A 22,144-nucleotide genomic window follows, 5' to 3' on the forward strand; every position below is an offset into this window, starting at 1 on the left:
ATTATTAAAACAATTTGTTCTAAGCATTATTTCAGATGGCAACTCATAATTTTTTTTACCATTTTCTTGGCCATTCAGGTTGTTTCCAATTTTTCTGCTATGTGAAGAATGTATAATAAACATCTTCAATTGTACCACATCATTAAAAAAAAAAAATTTTAAACATGATTATTCTGGGCCGGCCCTGTGGCTTGGCGGTTAAGTGCGTGTGCTCTGCTACTGGTGGCCCGCGTTCAGATCCCAGGTGCGCACGGATGCACCGCTTGTCCGGCCATGCTGAGGCCGCGTCCCACATACAGCAACTAGAAGGATGTGCAACTATTGTGACATACAACTATCTACAGGGGCTTTGGGGAGAAAAAGGGAAAAACAAAGGAGGAGGATTGGCAATAGATGTTAGCTCAGGGCCAGTCTTCCTCAGCAAAAAAAGGAGAAGGATTAGCATGGATGTTAGCTCAGGGCTGATCTTCCTCACAAAAAAAAACAACAAAACATGATTATTCTGTGAATCTGTAGTTTTTATACACTGTTCTTGAAATATTAGATTATATGCTTATAGTACTAGAAGGAAAAAAGCTCCATGGCTTTTAATATTGTCAAGCAAAACAAACATATAAATCACCTATGTAACAGTATGGTTACGACTAAATAACAAAATAGGTAAGACTCCTTCTGATAATTTTCTTTGCTCATATGTTTAACTACTCACACAAAAATAGTAATAGCAACAGTTAAACTTTTTTTAGTGCTTTGCTGTTTACAAAATGGATTTTTTATCTCTAACTATATTATCTAAGCTCTAAAGCCATATTTCCAATGCCTACAAGACAATTCTGCTTTTATATATCTCTGTCACTTTCACTGAACATATCCAAAGCCCAGTTCTTCACATGCAACAGAAACCCTAGGGATTTTGGCAGATTACAGGCATAACTCGCCAAATGTGTAACGTAGTGATCACAGTTATTACAACTGTAGGTCATGGTAATAGAATTAACGGACAGTCCAGGTCATCTACTGGATGTCCCACAGGTGCTTCATCCATCTAATCTTTGAGTACCTTTTCATGTGCTACTGTCACCAACTAATTCCCTGAGGAACTTAAGGAAGGGTTCAGAAGCATTTAACTGTTTCTCCAAATAGTTTTTTTGTTGTCGTTATGTTAAGAGACGCAATCACCAACCACCCTGAACCCACCGAGCCCCACTGCAAGAGCAGTGCCTGCACAGATGAGCAGAGAGATGACCTAAAATCGCCCTTTGCTTCATTTTAATGCTAAAATCTCCACCCTGGGAGGAGCTTAGGCCTTATTACCATAACATGTGATGTACGTGGAAGTATGTTTTCCAACTGAGCCTGCACAAGCAAATACCTACCTCTCTCTTTTGAATATTCATTTCCCATCCAAAATAAAAGGCCCCTGTTTTCCCGTGCTCAGGGAGCCACAGCTTTGGGAAATAATTCCCTGTGGGCTCCTTATTTGTGGCAAATAAACTTGACTTTTTTGTTTGACAACTACTTCTGGTGAAGTAGTTCTTGATTTCAACTCACCAAGAAGCAGATCCACTTTGGTTCCATAACACTACCAACTCAAGGTCAACATAACCAAATTTAATTCCCTTGTTTACCAAACAAGACTAAAAATTAGTTCAAGAGCTGGAGGCATCGCAATCCCTGACTTCAAAATATACTACAAAGCTATAGTATTCAAAACAGCATGGTACTGGTACAAAAACAGACACACAGATCAATAGAACAGAACTGAAAGCCCAGAAATAAAACTACACATCTACCGACAGCTAATATTCAACAAAGGAGCTCAGAACATACAACGCAGAAAGGAAAGTCTCTTCAATAAATGGTGCTGGGAAAACTGAACAGCCACATGCAAAAGAATGAAAGTTGGCGCCGGCCCTGTGGTGTAGCGGTTAAGTGCGCGCACTCCGCTGCTGGCATCCCGGGTTCAGATCCTGGGTGTGCACTGACGCACTGCTTGTCAGGCCATGCTGTGGCGGCATCCCACATAAAGTAGAAGAAGATCGGCATGGATGTTAGCTCAGGGCCAGTTTTCCTCAGCAAAAAGAGGAGGATTGGCATGGATGTTAGCTCAGCGCTGATCTTCCTCACAAAAAAAAAAAAAAAAGAATCAAAGTAGACCATTATCTTTCACCATACACAAAAATTAACTCAAAATGGATTAAAGACTTGAAGGTAAGAAATGAAACCATAAAACTCATAGAAGAGAATATAGGCAGTATACTCTTTGACATTGGTCTTAGAAGGATCTTTTTGACTATCATGTCTACTCAGGCAAGGGAAACAAAAGAAAAGATAAACAAATAGGACTTCATCAAACTAAACAGCTTCTGCAAGGCAAAGGAAACCAGGAACAAAACAAAAAGACAACCCAGCAACTGGGAGAAAATATTTGTAAATCATATATCCAACAAGGGGCTAATCTCCAAAATATATAAAGAACTCACACAACTCAACAACAAAAAGACAAACAACCCTATCAAAAAAGGGGCAGAGGATATGAACAGACATTTTTCCAAAGAAGATATACAGATGGCCAATAGGCACATGAAAAAATGTTCAACATCACTAATCATCAGGGAAATGCAAAACAAAACTATATTGACATATCACCTTACACCTGTTACAATGGCTATAATCACCAAGACAAAAAATAATGAATGTTGGAGAGGATGTGGAAAAAAGGGAACCATCATAGACTGCTCATGGGAATGCAAACTGGTGCAGCCACTATGGAAAACAGTATCAAGATTTCTCAAAAAATTAAAAACCTAAATAGCATATGATCCAGCTATCCCACTACTGGGTATTTATCCAAAGAACCTGAAATCAACTATTTAGAGACTTACGCACCCCTATGTTCATTGCAGCATTATTCACAATAGCCAAGATGTGGAAGCAACCCAAGTGTCCGTCAACTGATGATTGGATAAAGAAGATGTGGTATACACACACACACATACACACACACACGCACACACACACAGACACTGGAATACTACTCAGTCATAATAAAAGACAAAATAGTACCATTTGCAACAACATGGATGGACCTTAAGGGTATTATGTTAAGTGAAATAAGCTAGACAGAGAAAGACAAACACTGTATGATTTCACTCATATGTGGAAGATAAACACATGGACAAAGAGAGCAGATCAGTGGTTACCAGAGGGGAAGGGGGTTGGGGAGTGAGCATAAGGGGTAAAGAGGCAATATATATGGTGACAGACAAATAATAAAGTACAACTGAAATTTCACAATGTTATAAACTATTATGACCTCAATAATAATAAAAAAAAACCAGTTCAAGGAAGGTAGGACTTACATTTAATCATCTATGTATTCCTATTAAGTAGTTTAGTGCCTGATAAATATTTGGCATTTATAGTTTGTAGGCAAAATGAAAGAATAAACCAATAAGTGAACTAATAAATGAGAGAAGGGAAACATGTACTGGGTTCTACGTATGAGCCACTGCTAGGCACAAGACCTCTCCCCTCAAGGTACAAAGAGTCTAGCCCTTTGCCCCTCAAACTGTGGTCTACCAACAGAATCACCTAGAAACTTGTTAGAAATACAGAATCACAGGACCCATTCCAGATCTACTGAATCAGAATAATCATTTTAACAGTTCTCCAGGTGACCTGAGTGTCCATTAGGTTCAGGACTGGAAATAGAAAATGTTAACCATTGCAGTGGGGAGAGCAGGAAACCATTAACATACAAGGAACTATAAAGGGTAGAAGGAGTTAGCATCAACTTTCTAAGAGGCATAATTGCTATTGTAAAGTACTTAATGGGTGAGTTATTGTCACAGACGAACCAGATCCAAGAGGGTCATGGATCTTTTGCAGCATCTGATGAAGACTATGGACATTCTCCTTAAGGGGGAAAAAACGACAAACTAATTTTATGTATAATTTCAGAGACTTCAGACAACCTGAAGTCCCCCCATTCTCACCTCTTGGATTAAGAACTCTGAACTATAAAACCACCAAGATCCCTCCTGCTTTAGGTTTTTACAATTCTATTAAAGAAGGAAAAGAAAAGACGCCAAGAATGCCCAAGCATCAAGATTTTGGATAGGAATAAAAATATTATTACAACAAAAATAGAGGTTTAGAGCTAAATTTAGTCACCCAATCTGGTGTTCATCAGGGATAGAGGCACGAGAGGGAAAGTCTCCAGCCCCAAGCAGGTCTGTGGTAACAGGCTGTATTTGTTTGTACTTCTGTATAAGATTTCATTTAAACAAAGTTCCATGCTAAGAAAGGGTTTGGAAATCACTCTCGCCATTTAACCCCACATCTAAATAATACTTAAAATCAGGCTCAGAGATCTAACATGGTTTACTCAGTCAGGCAGCCCACCAGAGACAGAGCTGAGATTAGAACTGACTGCCAATAGTGTTCTATCTACTAATCCCAACCCACACTTCTTTTTTTTTTTTTTTTTGTGAGGAAGATTAGCCCTGAGCTAACATCCAGTGCCAATCCTCCTCTTTTGGCTGAGGAAGATTGGCCCTGGGTTAACATCTCTGCACATCTTCCTCCACTTTATATGGGACGCCGCCACAGCATAGGTTGACAAGCGGTGCGTCGGTCCGCGCCCGGGATCTGAACCTGCAAACTCCGGGCCGCCGAAGCGGAGCACGAAAACTTAACCACTAAGCCACCAGGCTGGCACCCACAACACTTCTTTTTGGTTTTCTTAGTCTAAAGAGTTCTTTACCCCCACTCACCATGCGCATGACCAAAAAATAAAAATAAAGTATAGAATCATTAGACAAAATACATCCTGTGTCTTTGAGTTCTGAGGTACACGATGAGTTTTGTGTATCCCTGATGGTGTGCCTTTGCACATGACTTTTTGAAAGAAATTTGCATGTGTATTTTCCTGGAATTCCTTGAAAGGAATTATACCAATTAAATCTGGAAGAGATGGTTTCTTTTGGTTGCTTGTATACAGATTCACAATCTGTGAATTAAAATAAGTATTTCAAAATGCTCAGTTAGCAGAACACAACACTTCAGGCTATTAGCTTCTGACAGTTTTCATTCCCCACAAGTGCATAGTTTTCGGCACTTAAAACTCTTTCCCCCTTTTTTCTAAGTCTTTTGCAGGGTGGATCCCACCTATGTATTCAGTCCAGTTCTGGACAGGCAGATCTGAGAGCTCCTAGCTCAGTCTGAAACTAGTGAAAATACAGACAAGTCCTATACGCACCAATGGGGAAAGGCCCCTTGGCCTATCCTAAATCAGATCAGCGCATAATCCAGGAGGAATGTGCAAAAAGCCTAGGAACTCAAGAAGAGCACAAAAATGCACTCCTGTACTCAAAAAAGAAAAAAAAAATTAACAGCAACGTGTAACATGAACATACTATAAAATCTTCCCTGTTTCTTCTCTGTGCATCTAATTCCCGCTCATTTCTTACTTAATATATGTTTATGTCTCATCCTCTGTCTTTCCCACTTGGACAGTCCTTTTCCACTCACAGCTCAATCTTTTTTCCTAGTCCATTCTCTCACTCCAATCTCCAATTTAGTAACAAGTCATAATTTTACAAAATTACTTGAGGTATATATTGAAAAAATTTAAATTAAGAAACAAAGCTGATGAAACCAGATTTATATTCCTCCTCCTCTCAAATTTCAAACCAAAGAATAAGAACATATTAAGCTTTTTTCCAATTATGTGACCCTCAATTTTTGAATTTTTTCAGTACATATGGGTCAGCGGCACTCAAAAGATAAAAAACACTCCCCACCAACTGGCTCTGCTCAGCAATCCTTTCCACATTCTTAATTGATACTCTCATTAGCGCTTCTCAAACTGGGATACTTTACCATGGATATTTACTTTTACATTTGAGGAGGGAAAGTTTTATATATTTAAACAACCATGGATGTTCTACCGAATAAAACACATATTTTGCATGAATTCATAGAACTCAAGCCTTCAAAGAGATTCTGCCGCAGCTGCTTCCAGCCAATCCATCCCTCGTGCAGCTAGTGAGGGAGGTAAAGGGTATGCAGCAGGACAAGTTCAGGAACTCTCTTCTGCATGACTCTGACACAGACTGCCCTACCTCCCCTCAGGTTTCCTAACCCCAGATTACCCCACTTGTTCTCAGCAGAGATACCCGCTTCACCAAGACGGAGGCCAGTTAATGTTGCCTCCTACAACTCTGCTCCTCTGCTTTACAACAGCTCTGTACCTTCCTCTCTATCTTCTCTCCACTGAGTTCATTAAACTCAATTCCTCTATACTATAACTCCAACTTCTTGAAATGCTCCCTTCGCTTGCTTGACAATGCACACTGCTGGTTCCTCATCAATCTGCCAACGTCTCCCTCACTGGTTCTTTTTCTTTGCCTGATCCCTGAACACAGGTATTCCCCAACGTTTGGCCCTTGAATCTCTCACATACTTACTCTAACCCTCTAACATTATCACCTAACCCTACGTTTTCAAAAATCCCTCTATTAGGATACATCTTTCATACACAGCTCATATTCTCACCAGTCTCTTAAATTCCCGATCCAAATTTCCAATTGCTTGAAAGAAATCTTTAATTCAAATGCAATCTATCCAAAACAGAACCCTTTAACTCCTCCTCAAACCTGCTATTTCTCCTACATTCTCTACCACAATCCTCCTAATCATTCAGCTGCCCGCAAATTAAATCTTGGTTTGCTTAGCACCTACCATGGTAGCAAGACCTCAGCAAATGTGTGCTGAATAACCGAAAGAATCCACTGGTAAGTCCTATCATTTATGCCTCCTTAATTGTCCCTACTGGCAACTGCTCTGGTTCAGGCTGTTGATAACCTGCTTAAATTACCTCAACCACCTCTGGTCTCCCTGGCTCAATTTTCATGAAATATTTTATTTTATTTTTTTAAACAGTTTCATTTATTTATTTATTTTTTTGTGAGCTAACATCCATGCTAATCCTCCTCTTTTTGCTGAGGAAGACCGGCTCTGAGCTAACATCTATTGCCAAACCTCCTCCTTTTTTTTTTCCCCCAAAGCCCCAGTAGATAGTTGTATGTCATAGTTGCACACCCTTCTAGTTGCTGTATGTGGGACGCGGCCTCAGCATGGCTGGAGAAGCGGTGTGTCGGTGCGCACCCAGGATCCGAACCCGGGCCGCCAGCAGCGGAGCGCGCGCACTTAACCGCTAAGCCACGGGGCCGGCCCTCATGAAATATTTTAGACGTAAAATGGTTTTCTAGGGGCCGGCCCGGTGGCGTAGCAGTTAAGTGCAGGTTCAGATCCCGGGCACGCACCAACACATCGCTTGTCAAGCCATGCTGTGGCGGCGTCCCACATAAAGTGGAGGAAGATGGGCACAGATGTTAGCCCAGGGCCAGTCTTCCTCAGCAAAAAGAGGAGGATTGGCGACAGATGTTAGCTCAGGGCTAATCTTCCTCACAAAAAAAAATGATTTTCTATTAATTTATTGAGTTGGTAAAAAGACAAATCTGTACAATATTTATCATGAGACATTAATGCAAACAATTTTCTTTAAAATTTGATTCAAGTGACCTTGTATTTACTTGCCTCTCAAATTATACAAGTCCATTTATTAATTATAATAAATGTGATACCTTTGGGAGTGTCTGATTTATGTTAATTTTCAAGTGAGCATATTCCCAAGCTTAACTGGAATTACAGTTTGGGTTATATTCTAAAAATCAGGGCTGACTCATGTGCATAAATTTAAAAGCAATTGTAGATATGTCAAACATCATGCAGCAGAATTCAGAAAACTGATTATTATTTGCCTTTCTTTCCATTATCCTATTCCTTTTATGTTTAGCCGTATATTTCTGTCCTAGTTATGAAGAGTTTACATGTTTACAATATCAATATGCTTTTCTTAATTAAAAAAGGTCATATAATCCTGATATTGTCCCAACCTGCATTTAATTTTAATGTATTGATCAACCAAAGACATATGGATAACTTGTTACTTTAATAAATTAAATAAATTCAGATCCATATCTCACAACTGGTATTCAAATAAATTTCAGATGAATCAAAAATTTATGAAACCACAAAAATGTGGAAGACATGAGAAATATTTTTTATACTCCATAGTGGGGAAGACCTTATTAAGATATATACAAAAATCAGAGGTTATTATTTTAGAAAGGAGAAAAACTAATCATTTATATGTAACTGAATTTAATAAATAGAATATTTCTGCATATCAAAAGCCAACATAAGTCAAAAGACATATGACAAATTGGAAAAAAAATGTAATTCATTTCACAAAGGCCTAATATTCCTAAAAGATAAAGAACTCCTGCTCATCAATTAAGAAATCAGACTGCCAGCCCAACAGAAAAAAAAAGGCGAAATATATACATAGACAGCTTATGAAATAGAAAAAAAAAATGGCTAATTATAGGAAAAAAATTTCATTCACTCATAATTAGAGAAATGCAAATTATAACTACAGTGAGAAACCATTTTCCACCATCAGTCTGGTAAAGACAAAAGTCTTCTAACACACTGTTCAGGTGAGGGTATGAGGAAACAGGTACTAAAACTTTGCTGGCGGGAGTTTAACATCATCTATACAGGGCAAGTTGGCAATATCTACCAAAATTACAAATGCCATTATCCTTAGACCTTGTAACAACACTTGTAGAATTTTATCCTATATATACTCATACGTGTGTGAAATGACATGAACAAGAATATTTATTGCAGCATTGAATGCAATAGCAGAAGACTGGAAATTATGAAGAAGAAATTGGTAAATAAATTATGATATCCCTGCTCAATAAAGCCCAATACAGTTATTTACTGATAACAACATATCTTAGAGAGCAGTTCTTAAGTGAAAAAAGCAAGGTAAAAAAAGTGAACATAGCAACGTATACAACATTCTCCCTTTTCATGTTAAAAAAAAGAGAGAAATGCATTTGTCAATATGCTAATATATTACATTTATAGTGCTACATTTTACTAGAAGTGTACACAAGAAACTGATATTAGTTGTCTCAGAGGAGGAGACTGGGTGGTTGGCAGACAGGGGTGAGGAGACTTTTCACCATATAAGCTTTGGTTCTTGTTGAATTTTGTGCCATAGGAATGTATTATCTATTCAAAAATGTAAAGTCACATTTTTAAATTAATTCAATCAAAAGGACTTACAAGGGAACATTAGCAAGGACATTTTTCTTATAAAAAGATTTGGATAATAATTTCTAAAATGTCACAACCAAAATAATGAACACAACCAAAAATTCATAAAAAGAAGGTTCAAAAACAACCAAAATATGCAAGTTATATACAGAAGCAAATACTCTAATTTACACTAAAATTACCCCAAGACTGAAAAACCCATCTTGCAAAAATGCCTTCAGAAATTATAGTGACACAGAGAAAGAAAAGAAAGAGAAAATCATGGGCCAACCCTGTGGCTTAGCGGTTAAGGGCGCACTCTGCTGCTGGCGGCCCAGGTTTGGATCCCGGGCACGCACCGACGCACCGCTTCTCCGGCCATGCTGAGGCCGCGTCCCACATACAGCAACTAGAAGGATGTGCAGCTATGACATACAACTATCTACTGGGGCTTTGGGGGAAAATAAATAAATTAATAAAATCTTTAAAAAAAAAAAAAAAGAAAGAGAAAATCACTACTTCTGTAAGACAGTGATTTCCGATAGAATCTTCTCGGGCATTCCGCCAAGAAGGTAAAAGGCGGCGCTTCCTGCTTCAGAGCAGTTGCACTCTCATCTGCTCCATATACTGGACTTCCTCACTATTTTTTATTTAAAGAAAGGCTTTAAAATGAAAAGTTTAAAAACCATTACTACAGAACATCATTTAAAAAAATAATCGTCTACTTTCCAGACTCATAAATTTTCAAGAATTATAGTTCTCAGGCAAAAAGCAAATTAAAGCTAATCTTTATTTTTAAAGTTTGTATAATGCTTACCTGAAAACGCGTCCATAATTCCCATGTACTTTATATACACCATAAAGTCGATCTGCTACTCTCTGGAAGAAATATTTTAAAGAAATTGCTATTAGGTCAAAGTTATATACAGATTACTTAAAAAACAGATTTCATCCTCATAAAAAAATGCATGCTTAGTACAATAAACTTGGAAAACATAGAAAAGAAAAAACTTAAATCTTCCAGTCTCATCATGGGGAAAAAAAAAAAACTAGTGTTTTCATCATCTTTATCTAACTGATTTCATGCTTCTTTCTACATATACAGGTTTTAATTGTTTTTAAATTTCCTATATCAAGAGTGGTAAGATTTTTATCCAGCAGGTTATTACTTTTAATAGGTATCCCTTTAAAAAGTTGCATAAAATTCCACCTAGTAGTGTCTAAAATATATAAGCATTTCTTGTTGAATATTTAGTTATCCCTAATTTTTTCAGTATTATAAATAATGTTGTAATAAGCATCTCTGAGAGTAAGACTTTTTCCAAATTTCAGACTGTTTCCTTATGATAAAGTCCCCAAAGTGTAAATTTCACTAAGAATATAAATTTTCAATTCTATTGATAGTTTTACACATAAATGCTGAACACATGCAGCATACCTCTGTGCTACTTAAGATAACTCCTTCTAACCAACAAACACATTAGATATTTTAATAACAATAGAATTACAATTTAGATCACTCAGATGAAATATGTACTGCCCAGCCATTCACACAAATTTTACGAAAGACAAAACAAAACACCACATGTGGTAATTTGCTTTACTTTCCCCTATAGTGTTACAGACAAGAACTGGACCACCAAAACTAATCCCACATAAAACCCTCAAAAAAAATTCCTGACATACAGTTTGTAAATGTAAACCCTGAGGATTAATTACCTCCCTAATTCCTTACTCAAACATGAGTAATTTGAGGAATTAGGCAGTAACCATGACAACAAATCTTAACCCTTTCAATACTTCAGCTTAAAGTGAACAAACCACCATTGTAAACACTTGGAAAGGTGTGAGAAGATCATCATGTTTTCCATCTCTCTGGGCCTGCTCTGAAGGAACACATACCCATTAGACTAGGGAGCAGCAGACTACAGGCCTGCAGCTTGTTTTTGTAAAGTCTTATTGGAACACAGACATGCTCATTCATGTCAGCACTGTCTCTGGCTGCTTTCATAAGAGAGCTAAATAGATTCGACAGGGACCATATCACCCAAAAAGCTGAAAATATTTACTATCTGGCCTTCAGAAAGTTTGCCAATTGCCGCACTAGACTCAACTTCCAGGACAAAGCTCATAGTCTTTATTCTGCTTGAAACTTTCCAAGGTTGTCACCAGACCTCTACACTAATTTCTCTAGGATATTACTTCCAAATTATTTTTTGAGAGTCCTACGGAGTGTCAAAGGTTGTTTGTTGTTTTAAACTGGTTCCATCAACAAGTAAATTTGGGAAACACTGAGATAATAAATTTTAACAGGTTTCTTTTCTGCAGGACTTTTTAGATGTTTAACACCGTATGTGAATCATGACTGTTCAAGAGAGAGATATGGTTTATAGTAGGGAACATCTTACAGGACTGGCATTCCAAAGAACATAAAATGGAAAACGCCATTCTAGACCACTAACTTTTCTAGACCCTTGTACTTTTAAAGATCAAACCTCCTCCTGAAAGCTGAACATTTTATCTTTCACTTGAGATATCAAGCATGAAACAGAAGGAGAGAGCTTGTTAAATAACATAAGAACAAAAACTAGACGGAACATAACTGCAAAATGCAGTTTCAAAATAAATGTCCAAAGAAAAAGTTGGTGAATTCCAGGTATTTAAAAGTTTATTTCTTTACAGTATATCACTCCTGGCAGCTGGTGCAAAAGGAGCTTCCACCACAGTAATTAGAGCTCTGGAAAACATTTTGGTCCACAGAGTACAGCAAAAAGAGGCAAGAGTTTTCATACTCCAAAAAGGTGAGCACCACATGAGGACCTACTCTACTCATGAACCAGGCCACAAAGAGACACTCAGCAGTTGTTACTGGACCAACAATGTTTCTAGTATCAACTATTCATGTTTTAGCCAACTAAAACATGAAATGACTTCTATCTACATCATCAGGCAGTGAGAAAGAAGATGAAGCAAAAAAACCCCTATAAACTATAGACCAAAAATTATTTCTAGAGCCAAGGAAAGACAAAAACGGCAGAAAATAAAACATGAATTATGAAAACTTGAAACCACATTAATTCAATGATCGTTGGTAATCAAAAATATTGGTGCCAGGAAAAAGGAGCTGTACCCAGTGATTTAATCTAGACTGCTATTCAACCTCATTTCTGTTGACAAGTCTTTCTTCCCGAGAACTGATCATCTGACGGGGAGGACTGACACACCTAGCAAATTCTATGACAACAGAAGAAATATGACAGACTCATCCAATCATCCTCCCCAGCTCTGTATCATTTGGAACTGATAAGAATGCCTTCTCTATCCTCACCGAAGTTGTAGGTGTTTAAATGTTAAAAAGGACAAAGTTGTATGACATTCAATTAGATGATCTTATTTTGAAAATCTGGACACACATAGCTTTTTTCTTTTGAATTATCTCCCAAGGAGTCAAAGATTATGAGATTACGACTCCTGATATTGAACTGCCAAAATGGTTCCCAAAGGAGCTGTATGTAATACTTTATACTGCCACCATTCTCAATATTTCACAAACATTAGAAATCTACCATCTTTAGAAATTACTACAAATTAAATATTAAATAGCATCTCTATAACTATAATTTGCATTTTTAGAGGATTATCAAAGTTACACATTCCCCCCTCCCTTTTAAATTTGGTTTCTCCTAGAGAGGCAGCATACACGGTAGAAGAAAATAAGGGATTTGGAGTCAGACAAATGTGACTTCAAATTCCGGCTCCTTCTTACTTTAGGGTTTGACTTTGGAGAATTTATTAAACCACTCCAAGCCTTAGTATTACATCTTTCTCGTGGAAATGACCTTCACCATATGACTTTGTGAGCATTAAAGAAGATGCCATTTATAAGGTTCCTGACAATAAGCAAGGTGGCTCAATAAAAATCAGCTCTCTTCTCCCTCAATCTACTTGAATTCACGTCCTTTGTCAAAGCATTGTTGTAGGTAGTGAAGAGCATGGGCTCTGGAGTCAAAGGTCTAAATTCTGGCTCCACACATCTATAGTATGATATTAGACAAATTACTTAACTCATTTGCCTCTGTCTCCAAATCTATAAAATGGGGACAGTAACAGCACCTACCTTCAAAGGGCTACTGTGGGAATTAAGGAAGAATAATATAATATGCTTGAGCACTGTGGCTGATATCCAGTGGTAAATAAATGTTAGATATCAGTATTATTTTTCTTTTGTTTTAGTTTACAAAACACAAATTATCTCATCTGAGTCTCATAATTCTATGAATAATGCACCCATTCATATAAAAAATATTTATTCAGTACCTACTATGTGTCAGGCAGATATTCCCATTTCCCAGCAAAGAAAATAAACTCTGAGAGGTTACTGGATTTGCCTGAAGGTCCTGGGAAATGGCAGAGACAAATTCCAAATCCAGCTCCTCTAATCTAAGGCCACCTGCCCTTTCTGGTTGATCTGTTTTGACATCTTAAATATTTAACTCTTTAACCTATCTGTAATTTATTTTTTCGCCTTTTCTACTTTCAAAAGAATTCGCCTTGACAGAAAAGACAGTCAAATAATTCTATTTTCTCTTCACTGTTAACAATTCATTATCATGTGTCTAGGCCTTGTTCTCTTGATGCTCCGAATGTTACAAAAAGGCTCTCCCTGTGGTGCCTTCTGCATTGTTTGCGGGTTTCTGTCAGTGTAAGGCATTAACTTCCATTTTTACTTTTCTGTTACTGTCCATGACTAAATAGCCTTTCTCCCAATTTTAGAACAATCAGAATTTTAACTAATCAGAAACTAATCATTCTGTATTTTTCACTGGCATTTCTCTCACTTATACAGATTCACAGATCAATGCTGCCTTTCCTTTGAAGAGCTCAAGCTATCTTTCATGTCAATAAAATTTTGAAATCTGTTTTCATAAAGTTTAGGATAAATATCTATACCCAGAATTCTCTTACTTGTGTATTACAAACTCTGATGACAAGGTCATTTTCTTTAAAGGTTCTTGTCACATATACATTACTGACCAGTTCTCCAGTTGGTTATAACTTAATTCAAGAAGCTATTTATCTTATCGCTTTTTCAGATCTTTTTAAACATAACACTGTCAGCATATACATTCATCTATTCATTCATTCAGTGAACATATGTAGTGAGCGCCTACTATGAGTCGAGCATTATTCTAGGGATTTCACAATGAGAAAACAAAGCTCCTGCTCTTGTGGAGCTCACATACACTAGTAGGGGAGATAATTAACAAATGAGTACAGAATACAACATCAGATAGCGTAGCTATAAAGACAACAGCAATGACAGAAAACGACAGGGAAATGATAGAAAACTATCTTATTTTATATCTTATACGTCTTATGAAAGCAGTCATCCATACTCTCTTTCAGGCTAAATGATCTATAGCACAGTCTCAACAATGACAATCATTTCCCCCTCCCTTAGATCTCACTTAAATTTATTCCCTATGTTTCATGGATTTTCTGAGTGTTTAACTCTCACAATTTGTTCAATTCGCCACTCATCTCTGAGATTTCTCATAAATCTGATTCTGGCTGGTTTTTCTGCTTTGTCCCTTAGTTTCTCCTGCATATGAAAGACTGAGAACTTCTCAACACCTGAGGTTAGTCATGTGACTGCTTAATAGTGTAAGTCTGCCTACCCAAGACTCCCAGAACTGTTAGCCCTCCTGCTAAATGAGGCTTTCTACAGGGTCCCCCCTTCCCTTTGTTTGATGGCCTTTAAGGAGAATACAATTTTCACACTCAGCCAGACCTCTAATTTAAGTAGATTCTCCAACTTTTCTGGCACAGAAAACAAAGGAGTATGAATTGTTCTTCCAGTTTTCCAGATGTCTCTGTCCACCACCTCCACTTTCCACAAGAACTGTTGTCTAATTTATTTGGGTAATTTCAAGGCAACTAAAGGCCTAGAAATTTTATCTCATTAATCCACACAGTCCTTTCCAATACCTAGTTCTTGACTGCAGCCTAATAATTCTCACAGGTATGTTTTCTTTTCCCAGAAAGTATCTTACAATTTATTTAAGGAGTCCAATGGTCAAACAGGAGATTGGGCCAATATGAGGATTTTCAGATGGATTTTTTCCCCTTATTCCATTTTTTTTTTTTCTTTTGGTGAGGAAGATCAGCCCTGAGCTAACATTCAATGCCAATCCTCCTCTTATTGCTGAGGAATATTGGCCCTGGGCTAACATCCGTGCCCATTTTCCTCTACTTTATATGGGACACCGCCACAGCATGGCTTGACAAGTGGTTCCTTGGTGAGCGCCTGGGATCTGAACCTGCAAACCCTCGGGCTGCCGAAGAAGAGCACGTGCACTGCACCACTGTGCCACAGGGCCGGACCCGCCTTATCCCATTTTTTAATACTTATTATGGACATCTTCAAACATACAAAAAGTAGAGAATAGCCGGATATACTTCCATTTCCCAACACTCACCTTCAATAATTATTATATGGCCAATCTAATTTCATCTCAAGCCATCCCTCCTCTCCACCCCTTACCAGTAGACTCTTTCATTAAAACAAATCCCGGATAATAGATTTCATTTCAAGAGGATTCCCATCAGCATAAGATATGATGCTAGACCTGGTAACCTCAAGTCTTTCAAAGCCTTTAATTAAGGCAAGTTCTAAGGTTTCCTCTAGGTTACACCAAAGGATCAGAGTGGATGACACAACGTTTCCCAGGTACATCAATTTACCCCAAAGTGTCAAACCATAAGGCTAAGTACAATGATTATGCCTTGATTTCTAGTTCCCTTTTTCATGGCAGACCATTACCTCACATAAGTTTCTTTAGTAGAATGTAAGAGCACAGACACAGGATGGCCTAACTATTTCACAGACCTTAAAAAAAACCTTGAAAGAATAGGATATTATCATATGTAGATCTAAAATCCCACACTCATTTAATTTTATTCCAATACTGACGTGGCAGGTTTTTTGACGTCAGAACAACTATATACAAACTACAGAGAAAACAATAGGCTAAAATTCCTCCAGTTGTTTATGTCAGACAACATTTCGCATTTTTCTTAAAAAGCAGTTCAGATGACGAACACACCAAATTTCAATGTAAAAATCAGTTATTCATCATAAATAGCATCCATTATTTAAAAACATAATGATTAAATGAGAAGCACTTCCTTATAAACGTGTGTCAAAAAGCTCTTGGGGACCACTTACAGCTCTAACTCGAAGAAGATGTGAGATGACAGACTGCAGTTCATCACTGTAGTGTTTTAGCTCAGTAAACCTCCTGAAACAGGAAACAAATAAAACATCATTTTTCTCATGAAAACAAGTCAAAAACTGAAAGACAAAACAGCAGTTCCTGAGAATTATGAAACTGATTCTATTTAACCACATGCTGGCCCTGAAAATTTACATACCAATACAAATTCAAAAAATTCTAAAATAAAACAATCTCACTTTTCTTGGATATTTTTAAAGTCAAGAAAAGATGTCATATTTCATAATTTACACTGTGGGACTGAATAGATAAAATTTGTTGGTATGAGAAATTACTTGAAAACAAAAGACAGGAAAAAATTTGTGGTGCTAAAAAAATCTTATGTTGCAACCATAAACTCATGGTCTTTAATCTTAATCTTAATGCTGCTCAGTAATTTTTGCTTTCCTAATCTAATAACTGTTCTTCTCCATAAAGACCTGAAACCACCACCCATCACTCTCCAACTAAGCTTCAAAGATTAAACAGAAGCCATCAGATAGGAACTACCTCCACCTCCTGCCAGTATACTTAGAAACTTCCCCAAAGCTACATCCTTCTTCCCATCCAATACTCTAGATTCTATCCTAGCTACACCCCATTTTCCTATTTTCTAACTTCCTCTCTCTCCAAGCTCCTCATTAGCATATCAATTATTTTAGGGTCTCTCCTAGATTAAAAGACACTAACATATTCCCTTGACAACACACCCAACTGTTAACACTTTCTCAATACCACCCCTTTCACAGCCACACTTTTAAAAGGCATTATCTCTCTAGCAATAACTTCTTCCCTTCCCATTCACTGCTCTCAGCCCACTACAATCTAGTTTTGCCTCCAGCATTAACAGTGGAGAAATATTCCTGACAAAGTCACCTACTGTTTTCATGTTGCTAAAATCCACTAATATATTTTAGTCCTCATCTTACTTGATCCTTCCAGCAATGTAATAGCTGACTTCACTCTCCTCAAAAATTTGTTCCCTTGATATCAGCGTTATTTCCCATGATTTTCCTTTTACTCTCTGGTCACTCCTAAAGTCTTTTTTGCAGTGCTCACTTCCTTCACTCATCTCTTACACCTCCAACTTCAGTGTGCAAAGAACTCCTGAAACATTTGTTAAAAACACTCCTGAGGGTGCCTCAGTAAGTGAGGGCTGTGAATAACCACCACAACTGTACACAGAGGCCCTAGTGGGACTTAGGAATCTGAATTTATAACAAGCTTACCCACAGGATTCAAATGCTGGTAATCCTCAGATTACACTTTGGATTTCCCTTAATGTGCTGGCTTCTTTAGAGTTCAGTCCTAGGTCCTTACCCACTTTACAATCAATCCTCAAGCTACACACTCTACGTGACTTGTCATTCACAAGCCTTCACAATTATGATCAACACACTGCTGAATTCCAAATTTCTACCTCCAGCCCAAATCTTTCTCCTAAACACCAGACCTATAAAGCCAACTGACTAGTAGACATTTGTAATTGCTTACATGTCCAAAGGTCAATTTATGTTTCCCTATCTCCCAAAATCTCTCTCCCCTGTATTCCCTAGCACTTTAAAGAATGAAACCTGGGTGCCATCTGTATTTCCTTCCCTCTCTTTCACCCCATATGTTCTACTCATCACTCGGTCTACCTCCTAATATCGCCCATATACTGTCTAAATATTGCCACATAAAAGTAGAAGACTCAAGGTCCTCCTCCTAACTGCTCTTAACAGTCTACTTTGAAGCAAGATAAACATGCATGAAGCAAGCATCATTTTGGTAATCCCTCTGAAACAATCTTTCTGGTTTTCTAGATCTTAAGAGAGGATAGAATAAAAGTACTTTAGTGATATCAACTATTTTAGTAATGATATGAATAATAAGTAATCTATTGGGCCAGCTAGACCTAGAACAGAGATTCTGTATATTAAGAATCTATTATAACAATGACTAATATAGACAATTCTCTTACCTAGAACTTAAGGCAAACAAATTCTATTACTAATTACACATTAATCACACACTTTAACAAGAACGTAGGTGCAAAAAACTGCCTTGGTTATGTTACTGGTCATATCACATTTAAAATTCTGTATAAAATATGGATATTAAATAAAATTTAGCAATCTGGAAAATGAGATTAGGTCAGAAAAGGGAAGACAAACAGTTAACTGACAAAATATTTTTCATTAAATTTAGCAGTTTAAAAACATTCAATTAATAAAATATTAATATCAAAATATTAATTAAAAAAAAAGTCTCATCTACAAAGGAAAGTGAAATCCAAAAAGAAAGTATTAAAAACGATTACATATTTTTTGTAGTACCCTCCCCCCAAAATGTATGTATTTGATTCATACATATAGAGAGAAAGATCTGGAAAGCTGTCCACTAAGCTATTAACTCTGGTTGTTTCTCAGAAGGATAACAGGAAATTTCACTATGTTCATATTTCTATATCATTTGCATTATTTACATGTACATATTTCTATTTTAATAAACATTTAAAATCTATTTTTAGGCTTTTCTTCCTTTTTGTTTTCCTGCACTTGATCATGTATTAATTTTGTGCTTAGCAATAAAAAAAAAAGTAAAAACAATAGTCTCATCTACATGCTTCGCTAATGAATGTATATCTACCAGTGTCATAAACTTTGCTTATCAGGTTTTCCAAAGCATTTTTTGGAGGGTGACATAATTTTAGTTCTTAATCTAGAGAACATCTCTTATATACCATGGATGTCATTATAACCCTTATAAAAACCTCAGTGGAACCTTAAATGCATATTACAAAGTGAAAGAAGCCAATCTGAAAAGGCCACATACTGTACAATATGACATTCTGGAAAAGGCAAAACTATGGAGACAGTAAAAAGATCAGTGGCTGCCAGGGCTGTGGGAAGGGAGGGATAAATAGGCAGAGCAAAGAGGATTTTTAGGGCAGTGAAAATACTTTGTATGATAATATTATGATGCATACATGTCATTATACATTTGTCAAAACCCAAATAGTATACAATACCAAGAGTGAACCCTAATGTAAACTACAAACTTTGGATGATAATGATGTGTCAATGTAGGTTCACCGACTGTAACAAATGTACCACAGTGGTGGGGCATGATGATAGTGGGGGAGGCTGGGCATGTGTAGGGGCAGGGGGCATATGGGAGCTCTGTCCTTTCTGCTCAATTTGCTGTGAACCTAAAACTACTCTTAAGAAATAAAGTCTACTAAGAAAAAGAAAAAACTCCACCTCAATGGTTATCCTCACAATTTCCTAATTACCAAAACTCTAACATATTTATATTTTATATTCAAAACTTATATTAAAAACCAGAGGCATTATGGTAATGTGTTATTGCTTGTAAAGTCAGGCATAATAGGCTATCAGACTATGCAAACTTGGCCTTTGCCTGCTAAGAATTTACACTATGTAGAAATTAATGCTAGAGGCCATAGAGAAATTCTAACAGACTTCATAAACTTGGTCACCAAAAATGGAAAAGCCTCATCTGCCTAAGCACACTTCTAACCGAAAAACTTAGCCAAACCAAACACCAGGTAAAGGTCCATATAATGAAGAGCCTGAATTATCCACCAAATTCAGAGAATGAACAAGACCAAAATCTTAATACCTAGGTCCCTTCCTAAGGAAAGTTAATTCTGAATACACTGGCTTCCTTTAATATAGAAATGCCCTCACAAACACCAAACTAATATTAATGAAGTCAAGAAATTGTCATATAAATACATCTCCATGAAATTATTATACTGGTATGCATTTACCTATCAAGTTTTCTTGGTATACAAAGTACAAAGTTTTTATTATTAAAATCTATATCTAATATATAATCTTATCTTGAGCTTTGTAAATATTTGACAAGCAAAGTCATATAAGAAAAACTATATTATATGAAATTAAAATTACTTTTCCCATTTTTCTGATACCTTCAACAACATTTAATAAACCTTTCTAGGAAAAAGCAATGGTTTAACTTTCTAAAACTTCAGTTACTTACAACCTTAAACCCAATTAAGTTACCAAATTTCAAAATCAGTTTTAGACTGCAAAAGGATTTCACTAAATGTTAATTACTATTTAAAATATTTAGCAAATAAAGTGCATACATTCAGAAATGAAAAATTAAATAGATTGATAGGCACCATTCAAAACAACATTGTAACTGTTATTAAAACAAAACCTTACTTGTCTGGGTTTTTCACTCTGAATGTTGCATTAAGCGCTTTTAACCTGGAGTCTGCCTGGAAAAAATAATTTATTCACTTAATACAATTACATTTCAGGGTATAAATCCAAACAATTTTACTTTCCCTTTAGAATTAAGATGCTCAAGTACAGTTTTCTTCATATCAGTTGTGTCAAACACATTAAACACACCTAAAAAAACAGCTTAGTAGTTATTTTTGAAAACACTACAAAAATAATGTTATAAATTAAACTGAATACATGGGATTCAATGATACGAAAGTAAAACAACTGTAAACACCAACACACTAATGGGCACATAGCCCTGATTATTATAACTCAGACTAGGTCGTGTGAAAAAAGTAGTTTACTTTTTCTTCAAATCAAGAAAGGCAATGGTCTGGAAATACAAACTAAATAAAACAACTGCTTTGGAGCCTGTGCATTACTGAGGGTGGTTCTCAGGTGGAATCCAAACCAAATGTATATTGGTTTTTCTCATCTTCATGATCAGTATTTTAGGGGAAAAGAAGAAATATGGAAATGCCTTTACTAAAGTAATACTGTACTAAAGTACACTAGATGACAAGCTAGAGGAAATCAAATTACTTACTAGCTGGCAGAAAACGTTACAAGACAACACACAACTTTTTAACTATATTTACTTATTTCTAGATAACTGCTCTCAAAGGAAGGAGAGGGATCAACACTAAATAATTTCATTGCATAAGTTTATATTTAATATATCTAAATCCTATCCTAAACTTCTCACTTAAAAGAGAAAAAACAACCAAATTACTTTTCTGACCAAGTACACAGAAACTACAGGGTTCGTTAACGGAAGCTCAATCAGGAATCAATTTCATTATTTGGTTGGTTTTGAAAATCCCAATCAGTTTAAAAATTTTATATTATTCCAACTTCCAATCCACAATTACAAATACTCCCAAAATAATAAAACATTATACAAACAAAACAAAACAAACATAAGAGGGCTCCCCAGATTACCTGGCTAAGAAAATAAAAACAAATGCAACAAACGCACTCCTCCATTGGCTCAGCCTCCTAGCTCTTCAGACCAAAAGAAATTCTAAGAGCTATCAAGAATATCTAAAGAAACTTAATTTGTCACTGATTTCAGGGGATTCTCTCATTTCTAAAATCAGTATTTCACCAATTCTTGACCTTCCTTATATCTCCAGGGCAAACAGGCTAATACATGTGCAAGTCCTTACAAATAAAAGCACCAATGAATTAAAGGCATATATTATGTTATGTTATCCCTTATGTTAATTAAAATTAACACTAAACACCAAAGTTTTAATGACTTTATAGTCACATGCAAATGTGATTCTTTAAATGAGGATGAAATAAAGGCCATGAAGGCCAGTAAAGAAGAAAATTTTCATTTGTAACTTTTCTTGAATCTCATACTTCTTAATACCACCAATTTATTTTTTACTTTTAATACCACCAATTTACCAATTTAGA

General features: G+C 36.5%; 1 protein-coding gene across 4 annotated transcripts in view; it reads right to left on the reverse strand.

Annotated features, from left to right (window-relative positions):
- SNX4 (sorting nexin 4) overlaps positions 1–22,144 on the reverse strand; it is a 67,874-nt gene that overhangs the window by 15,362 nt on the left and 30,368 nt on the right. For all 4 annotated transcript variants that reach the window (XM_087439754.1, XM_087439752.1, XM_087439755.1 and 1 more), the window contains exons 6-8: positions 20,654–20,709; positions 16,409–16,481; positions 9,998–10,059 (exon numbers count right to left, since the gene is read on the reverse strand). In XM_087439754.1, coding sequence (XP_087295880.1) covers positions 9,998–10,059; positions 16,409–16,481; positions 20,654–20,709 — 191 coding nt within the window. The remainder of the gene's footprint in view (positions 1–9,997; positions 10,060–16,408; positions 16,482–20,653; positions 20,710–22,144) is intronic.

Source organism: Ceratotherium simum, chromosome 15, assembly GCF_057802395.1.
Source record: "Ceratotherium simum simum isolate JZ-2026a chromosome 15, ASM5780239v1, whole genome shotgun sequence".
In the NCBI taxonomy this organism is placed as follows: domain Eukaryota; kingdom Metazoa; phylum Chordata; class Mammalia; order Perissodactyla; family Rhinocerotidae; genus Ceratotherium; species Ceratotherium simum.